The sequence below is a fragment of the Heterodontus francisci genome, chromosome 16 (assembly GCF_036365525.1).
Source record: "Heterodontus francisci isolate sHetFra1 chromosome 16, sHetFra1.hap1, whole genome shotgun sequence".
Classification (NCBI taxonomy): Eukaryota; Metazoa; Chordata; class Chondrichthyes; order Heterodontiformes; family Heterodontidae; genus Heterodontus; species Heterodontus francisci.
The window spans coordinates 90,971,459-90,981,089 of record NC_090386.1 but is presented as its reverse complement, the minus strand read 5'-3'; the positions used below and the strand labels follow the sequence as shown (position 1 = coordinate 90,981,089).

Genomic DNA, 9,631 nt, shown 5'->3' with positions numbered 1-9,631 from the left:
TGGTGAACATGTGGAATTCTCTACCGCAGAAGGCAGTGGAAGCCAAGTCATTAAATATATTTAAGAAGGAGATAGATATATTTCTTACTGCCAAGGGGATCAAGGGATATGGGGAAAAAGCAGGAATAGGGTACTGAACTAGACGATCAGCCATGGTTTTTTTGAATGGCGGAGCAGGCCCAAAGGGCCTACTCCTGCTCCTATTTTCTATGTTTCAAGACAGTGCTACCTACAAATCTCACCTTTCAATTTTAACTTGGCATAGTGGAATTTGAATACTCAGCCTCTTCAAAAGGTGGTTCCAATACCATCACTACCACAACCTAAAAAGTGGTTATGGTGTGAATGGAAGGTACACAATGGAGACTTGGCCCACATAAAATAACCCATTGAGTGGTTTGCTGCTCACGACAAAAGCGATTTACTCTGGGCAATACCAGAACCACTTGTGGGGTAGGAAATGCTCTTATTTACCAAACAGCATCCACTAGTCTCCACATTAGCATTGCTTAGAGGGATCCATTTGAAACGAGAGACATACAGTAACACTGTTTAATAACACAGATCTTATACATTGGCGAATTGAGGTTTATTTTAAGAAACAAAAGCAGCATATCAATATACATCACGGGTCCCTGGAAAACCACAACAGGTTTAGACATAAGACAAAATATAAATTCTGCATTCTCTTGAAAGGTCACAGACCTGAAGCATCAACGGTTTCTCTCCACAGCTGCTGCCAGGCCTGCTGCATATTTCCAGCTCTTTCTGTTTTTACTATAAATTGTGCGTATTGTTTAGTCCCACTGAGACGAGACACAAAAAGTAAAGACTCCAATGCAACGGTGCACCAACTCTCATGGCCACTGTCATGCTGGGCCCCCACCTGCCAAGAATGAAACATTAATTTTCTCACGAACATTGATTTTAAACTGTTACTGGAGTAAGGAAAGGACTTGCTAAACAGATCAGCCGTGGGGCTGGAAAAGACACTTGTATATTAACAGACGGTGATTGGAAGAACAAAGGACCATTCAACCCACAGTGGACCTTGATCATCAGGTGTTGTGTGTAAGAGGAGCATTCCAGAGACTGATACAATCCAAGATGTGGTCAGAAGAGTTAGTCACAGGACTAACCTGCTTGGCAACCTGGGTTCTTCTGAATTGTACAAACAGTTTGAACTCGGTCTCTGTTTGCTCCTGGATTGAAGATCTCTCCTGCCTGCTCCCATCTCTTTCTCACAAGCCTCTGAATCCACTGAGGACACATGAACCCCACGAGAGAAAAATCTCCTGTCGCAAACAAGGTTAAAGAATAATAACGGGCCCCAACAAAAAGCATGATCTACCTACAATCAAGGACTCTACAGTGAGCTCAAAGAACCGTAACAAAAACTCATATTGCCTCAAACATTTCCACTTTATTTTTCTTCTGCTCTTTTCTGTCTCTATTTGCATTTGTGCATTGCGTATGCATGCTAGCATGGACGTGTCATGTATCTGTAGGCGTTAACCGAATTAGAGTTTAAGTTTAATAAATTTCAACTTTTCTTCCTTAAACCGAAGTAAACCTGTTGAGCTGGTTTCTTTGCCTTATAATTGGAAAGCGGTGAACAAGGATTCACCAAGTGGGAGTTAAAAACACTGTTAAAAATTAAACACGGTTATGGTAAGACCAGGTGAAGGCTGAGAAGGACCCTTAGACACCTTTCTCACCGGGTCATAACAGCCACAAACTAGAGATGCAGAATATTTGTGTCTGATTTGGATGGTGCTCGTTCTACCCCAATTATTAACGGGTTTGGAGTGTGACCCAGTCCCTAACACTGTCACTGATGAGGCTCCAAATAATGTATCGAAAACAAAAATAAGTTTCATTCCAGGTGACTTTTTAATTTTCAGGAATTTTTTTTTTTTTTTAAACTTACTGTCCTTGTATTGTCACGAATGTTATGTTCATCAAGCAAAGGAATGTTACCATGTGGGATTATTACACTTCCTATTTCAGGCTCCCAGCATCAACACTAAGCCAGGGCAAATGCAAAAGTAAATATCCTTTCACTCTGCTCTATGTACAGCCCCTACTGCAATCGGGAGATTTCTGTGCTTCCCCAAACCTGCAAACCCTGGTGACCTCTCGCATTCAGGTTGGCAATTGGATCAACACTGCCCCAAAATCAAAAGCCATCAGCTGGGTGTAATTGCTCCAACGATTCAAAAGATTTGGTCAGAGGTTTCTGTGCATGCAAGACCTAGGGGAAGCCAGTGAGTGGGTAAACTGCAGACCACCTCTGGGAGACATGTCAGTGAGTGGGTACGTGGCATACCGCAGTTAGGATGTTATCCTAGCATCAACTTCCCAGACCAAAGATGCAAGCCCCAGTTGCTGCGAGTAGAATGGTGTCATCAGACACAGCTCCTCCTCACTGCAATATCGGAGCCCCAAACTGGCACAGCCTCAGACTGGGAAAATCTGACCCCCCCCCCCACAACATCCTCCAATAAAAGAATAAAACAATGCACTCCTTAAAACTTCAACTTCCTTTTCCAATAAAGAGGGACAAAGGAACATGAATACTCCCACAGAAAATCAGATGTTTGCACATTTGCTAATCCAATTTAATAGCAAATGAATAAGATGTATGTGAGATTATGTAAAATGTGACGATCAAGCACTCTGCACAAAAACATTTCCTACTCCCCTACTATACACTTAAATCTCATTAAGACAGGAGTTCTGTTGAATGGGTGGGAGCTTTTGGTATCAAATAGTTCAACAGAACTAGGACCAGGTTGGGTCAGTTGGCACATCTTGATTTGACAACCCTCCAGGAATTGCACAATCTCCAGGACACTGCTACGAGCAACACTGAGGACAAAAATCATAAGGGGCAGTAAAATAAGGTGCATTTTTCAATTTTTGCCTACTTGTGTTTCGTTATAAAAAAATTTGGGGAGACGGAAGAAGAAAACGGTTTGAGACAGGCGGTCATGTGAGGAAACCTCCAGAAGTACACCAAGCTCAGCTCTGGGTGCAAAGGCTCCAAGTTAGATCCCCATGTCGAGCTTCAGAGCAGAGAACATAGGTCGATACCTCAGCGCAGTACTGCGGGATTCCCATTCCTCACCACTAGCCAACAACCTCTGAAGGTGTGGGCACCGCGCAAACGTCAAATGGTGACGCTTTCTTCTCCTCCTAAGCACACAGTTACTTCAACACCCACTGGCTAGTTAACATGAGGATGGGCCACTTAGGTGAGTAACTGGAGGGCTGCTCCAAACCTTGTGGAGTTTATCCCAGCTCGAAAGTGAGGCAATTTTAAACAGGTGAAAAATAAATCTAACATGCAAGTCCTTAGCGTAATAAAATATGTAACAATCACTGCTAAGAAGGTGCACCTTACAGTTTCAAATAGTCTGGTTGTGTACCCTTTATGTGCATAGTAACGGTCACAGTTCTGATCTTTCTATCTATAGTCTATTTAAGTACACAATGTCGCACATGCATTCTTTATTTGGGTATCATTGTTCTGCGACGTTCAAGTCACGCAAGCAGCTTCATACCTTCCACCAGTAAATGGAGCAGCGCAAGCTTCCCATCTCGTCCCTATAACTAAAGCAAGACAGCCTCAAAGGCGACTTTCCTCCTGAATAACAAACGGTTCCTGAAAGAGTATTTTTCTTTCACGAGACTGATTCTGCAGGCTGATCCCACCACCGCTTGCTGCACAGCTCCCTCCTGAAATTACTGCGGCCCTGAATTCCTGCTGCAGCACCTTCCCTGCCATTAGTGGGGTGAAGGCTTTCTGACTGATTCTGGCGGCCCAACAGATTTTCTCCACCTCTCTGGAGATTATTCTTCAGAAACAATCCCACAAATCCTCAAAGATCAAATGCCTGAATGGTCCTCATCTGCATGTATTGGTGAATTATGTATTTCATTAATCAATAAATAGCTAGATCTGCACACCAGTTCCGCATTTGATTGATATTCATGCTTACTTGACGTGAACACTGAGCTCTGTATTTTTCATGCCTTGAATTTCATTTGCTAATTTAAATCAATATATTAATGTACACTAGGTGGGGTTTTAATAAGATACTCCCATTCTAAACTACCTGCAGCTGTGCATTGGTACCACTAGATGGAGAATATGCTCCATATCACAGAATGGCTGAATGGCCTCCTCCTGTGCTGTAACCAGTCATGTCCATGCCAGCTCTCTGCAAGAGCAACTTCACCTTGTTCCACTCCCCTGCCTTTTCCCCATAGCCCTGAAAATTCTCTCTTCAGGTGCTTAACCAACTTCCCCTCAAAAGAGACTGATGAATCTGCCTCCATCACACACTCAGGCAGTACATTCCAGATCCTAACCACTCGCTGCGTAAAAAAGTTTTACCTCAGGTTACCTTTGGTTCTTTTGCCAATCAGCTTAAATCCGTGTCCTCTGGTTCTCGACCCTTCCACCAATGGGAGCAGTTTCTATCTACTCCTGTCTAAACTCATGCTTTTGAGAATCTCTCGACCTTCTCTTCTCTAAGAACAGCCCCAACTTCTCCAATCTATTCACGTAACTGAAGAGTCTCATTCCTGGAACCATTCTCGTGAATCCCTTCCATACCTTAACCAAAGCTTTCAGATCCTTCCTAAAGTGTGGTGCCCAGAATTGGACACAATACTCCAGCTGAGGCCAAACCACGATTTCTAAAGCCTAGGATCCTGTGTGCCTTTTCAACCACTTTCTCAGCCTGTGCTGCCTCCTCCAATGATCTGTGCATGTACACTCTCAGGTCCCTTCACTCCTGCACCCTCCCCTAGAATTGTGTCTCATTATTTCTCCCAAAGTGTCCCACTCCATACCCAGATCCCCATAACTATAGTCAGCATCACTAACACACAAAGGGAAGTTCAGAGAATAACTGAATTCACTTTGCCCTCAAGACACCATTGGATATGCACTACTGCTTTTATCTTGCTCTCACCCCCTGCATTTCATACCCATCACCACTCTCAATTTGGGGGGCGGGGGGGTGTTTAGGGGTTTCAACATGTGACGGCATCCCTCTGGCATCTCACTCGAGTGTGCACGTTCCTGGAGTAGAGCTAGATAGTGATTTGAACAGACTAATTGTTTTTGAAGGGTATTGTAGCCACTTTGACTCAAAGTTCTGCACACACCCATGATCTAAGGAAAACTGTAGGAGAGTACAGTACGGGGGCCCAATTGAATTCTACCCTTTTGGTTGGGGGAAAGGAAGGTGGGGCAATAGAGGCCCATTTGTAGCAATTCAATCTGCTACCCCAACTGAGTTTAGCACACACCAGGAATTTTTAAAAAAATCTAGGATTGTCCTGGTTTGTTGAGCTCAGCATCACACCAAGCGCTGTGTTTAATAAGACCAGCGTTGGAAGGAATTTTACAGATGCCTCAGTGGAATTGGCCGACTCCCAACAGGTTAAGGCACACCATCAAGTAAGCAGCAACGTATCATTCAACGTCTACAAGCAAGATTATTTTTGCAGAAAAGAACAAAGTGAACCATTTATGATTAGCTATTAATAAATATATTAAGCGCACATAAACCTTGCCAATATATTACAAAGAGAGGGGGGTAAAATTCTCTCTAAGTTTACCACAAAGCACTCAGAATCGGCACTTGAGGCACAGTGAGTTCATCTCAGTTCACTGATCCATGTGCAAACTAATAATGTTCCGCAGATTATTGCAAGCAGAATCCCAGCGGTGGCCATCTTCTGCTCACCGAGCAGGATAACAGTTCCTCCCGGCAGTCAGCTCCTTCCAGAATGTTCTAATGCTGAGACCAATTTATATTCTTCAGGTCCATTCCCTCCTGTACCATCTCCCACAGGGGGCTGCAAAAGACGGGAAACAAAATTAGAGAAAAATTAAAAATCATCTTTCTTTTAAAGTAAAATTATAAATCTATCAAAGTGGGGGAGGTTTATGCTGGGGAATTAATTCCCAATTTTATGTTTTGTTTAAATGTCATGCTAGTGTTGGAGAATGGAACTTTCCCCATTTCAGACACCCAGTGTCAATGTCATTCACTCCCATGGTCAAGTATGAGCACAGCTAGATGCAGGGAGAAGCTCTCTCCACACTGCCCCAGCCACATGCTGGATTGAGGAGCGATACCAGGAGCTACAAACTAGTACTCCCAAAACCAGTGACCTCCACCACCTGGAAGAACAAGGTAGCAGCAGTGCCAAGTCTTTCATGCAACAGCCTGACTTGGACATATAATCGCCGTTTCCTCATCGACTTTGGGTCAAAATGCTGAAACTCTGCCCAACAGCACTGTGGGAGTACCTTTACCACATGGACAGCACGGGGTTGAGATGGTGGCTCACCACCACCTGTTCAAGGGTAATTAGGGATGGGTAACATATTCCGGCCTTGGCAATGACACCAAATCCAGAGAATTAGTTTTTTTTTTAGAAAATATGACAACACTCTTACACTGCCTCAACCTGCCTGGCATAAAATGAGCGTCTTGGGTGGAAGGTACTATATAAAAGAGAGAGCACACATTCCATCAGTCTTGCAGTGGTACAACCCTCACAATAATCAACTTGGGCATCATTGCTATGGTTGATAGCATCTATACTGATTAATACACGTGTGCGCACACACATATACATACAGACATGTGCATATGTATTTAGTGAGGGGCAGGAAACAGCGCAATAGCTATATTAATCTATTTAAAACCAACTGTAGTCTCCAACATATATTGCCTGAAGAACTCTCAACCATTCTGCACTTTGGTTACACTGTGATCAGTGTTTTAGTTCACTAATTTCAATTTTAGTTTTAGACTAGTCTCTGAACCTCAGACTAGAGTCTTTAGTCTTCAGAAAAAAATCGGATCATTTCAGTCTAGTCCTTTGATCCCAAATTTTCGTTTTAATTTGGGGATTTTTTTTTTTAAGCTTTTTCATTTACTATTTTAATGCAAGTCTTTCAAGATTTTTCTTTTTAAAAAAAGAAACTGATGTCTCGTTTCTCAAGGCAAGAAATGTCTAGAAATAATTGGGACCGGAATTGTCAACTGAGACGTCATTCCTCAGTTTAAATTCCAAATTTGATCCAGAAGTTGTGGACTCGTGACCACAGTCCATTAATTATAGAAATGTTCAGTTAAGTCTTAGATTTTAAGTTCTCATCTTCAAGAGAAATGTATTTCAAGTTTCAAATTTAATGACAAAACACAATAATTTCAGCCAATGGTTATTTCCCTTCGACATTTTAGTTGACAAATGCAACACTGCACCTCATCTCCCTCAGCCTCTGCACGTGCTGGATGCACTTCTGTGCAGTGTAATCCACCTCCTCCTCCGTAGTGAAACGCCCGATCCCAAACCTGTAATTAAAAAGGGACAGTGTCACAAAGCGTCCAAATCTGATATACCAGGACTGGAAAAAAAACACGTAATCTAGAAGTCAAAGCTGAGGGTGGGGGTGGGGAAGAAAGAGAAACAAAATAGCAATTTGCATTCATATAGCACCTTTAACGTTGTAAAGCATCCCACAGCGTTTGCAAAATGTCCCACGAACAGCAAGAGCTATATTTCCTTCAGCTATAACAGAGACACTTTCTCTCTCCTCCCAGGACTGTTAAATAATCTGCCAGAGAGGTCAAGGCTCACCATGAACACTCACTTATGCAAAATATCAGTGGCAAATCTGACCCTGCAACATGGATCACTCACTGCCTTCAGAGAATGGGAGTGGGTGGGGGGAAATATAGGCAGAAAAAAAAGTTTTTTTAAAAATGAAAATTTCAGGCATCTGAACTCAGGACGGAGTAAAAATCACAAGGTAAAACATTAAGGGGTGATCTAATTGAGGTATTCAAGATGATCAAAGGAGTTTATAGGTTAGACAGAGAAAGAGAGGGGGTTCAGGTGGGAGGGAGAACATGGAATATTCTATCGCAGCTCTGGGTGAGAGGCAGTGTGGAATATTCCATATTCTCAAAGAGTTTCTTTCAATAGACTATGGTTACTTCCACAAAACCAAGTCAAATATTCATAAAGAAAGACAGGAGGGAGAGAGGGAGGAAGCCTGCTCTCCTCTTACACAGTACCTGATTGAGGAGTGTGCCAAATCTTCATCAGCACCGATAGCTCGCAGGACATAGGAAGGTTCTAGAGAGGCTGACGTGCAGGCGCTGCAAATAAAACACAATGTAGCAGCAGTAAAGAATCATAACTATGAGTTAAACCTAAAAATGTTACTTTTACTTCAACAAGTCCTTAAGTATTTTGATAAGTTTAGTTTAGTTTAGTTTAGAGATACAGCACTGAAACAGGCCCTTCGGCCCACCGAGTCTGTGCCGACCATCAACCACCCATTTATACTAATCCTACACTAATCCCATATTCCTACCACATCCCCACCTGTCCCTATATTTCCCTACCACCTACCTATACTAGGGGCAATTTATAATGGCCAATTTACCCATCAACCTGCAAGTCTTTTGGCTGTGGGAGGAAACCGGAGCACCCGGAGGAAACCCACGCAGACACAGGGAGAACTTGCAAACTCCACACAGGCAGTACCCAGAATTGAACCCAGGTCGCTGGAGCTGCGAGGCTGCGGTGCTAACCACTGCGCCGCCCATTAAGTGGCAGAGGAGTTGTCTATTCATTAGAGGAGAGGGAGAAATATTTTTCAAAACTTTACCACGATTTAAAATAGTTTACTAATCCTCACATTAGCCATCACTAATGTACTTATTAGTTCATCTTATAACTAGACATATATGAGGAGGGGGTGCATGCAATTTTTGGAAAAAAGAAAACTAAAGACCCAGACCTCCTGATGGCTCAGTTGGTAAAGCAATGAGTAACTGAGCCTTAGCGATTAGGAGGTTTTAGGTTCAATCTCCTGGTCGTTTGGAGTTAGCTCATCTCAGTGGCTAATGAAATTACATAAATTACAATACAGCAGTAAGCTGTTTGCCAAAAATTGTCCATGTTTGTGCTTATCCAACACGTGATCCCAAACGCCTCCATGTATTCCTCCATCCTTCAATCACCTCATATACTGTTAAATGCTGACATGCTCTCTGCTTCAACTACAAACTCTGGTCGCATATTCCAGACTCACAACCCTCGGTGTAAAAGGTAAAACCTGTCGTCTGACCTAAGGCTTATACATTTAATCTTGTATTATATGTCCCCTCTTTCAAGACCTCTCACCCACGGCAATGGTCTGTTTCTGCCTAATCTGTCTCACCCAGTCACAATTTTAAACATCTCCATCAAATCACCCCTTGAGCTCCCATGTTCTGATCAAAACAACCCAATTATTCAGCTATGAATGCAACAATCTTGGGCTGAGCTTTTAAGATTACGAAGGGGTATGATCGGATAGTTGCAGAGAAGCTGTTTCCACTTGTGTGGGAGTTAAAAAAAAAGGGTCATCAATATAAGATAGTCACTAATTAATCCAATAAGAAATTTAGGAGAAAACTTCATCTAAAGAGTGGAACTTGCTAACATATGGGAGTAGTTGAGGCAAATAACAGATACATTTAAGAGAAGTTAGATAAAACACAAGGGAGAAAGAAATAGGTTATGCCAATAAGGTTAGATGCAG

At 42.6% G+C, this 9,631-nt stretch overlaps 1 protein-coding gene across 1 annotated transcript in view; it reads right to left on the bottom strand.

Moving 5' to 3' along the window:
* Window positions 1-567: 567 nt before the first annotated feature.
* The window catches only part of nfs1 (NFS1 cysteine desulfurase), a 40,644-nt gene continuing 31,580 nt past the window's right edge, over window positions 568-9,631 (bottom strand). The window contains exons 11-13 of the mRNA XM_068048629.1: window positions 8,115-8,198; window positions 7,299-7,388; window positions 568-5,877 (exon numbers count right to left, since the gene is read on the bottom strand). Of these exons, the coding sequence (XP_067904730.1) occupies window positions 5,814-5,877; window positions 7,299-7,388; window positions 8,115-8,198 (238 nt within the window). The 3' untranslated portion in view covers window positions 568-5,813. The remainder of the gene's footprint in view (window positions 5,878-7,298; window positions 7,389-8,114; window positions 8,199-9,631) is intronic.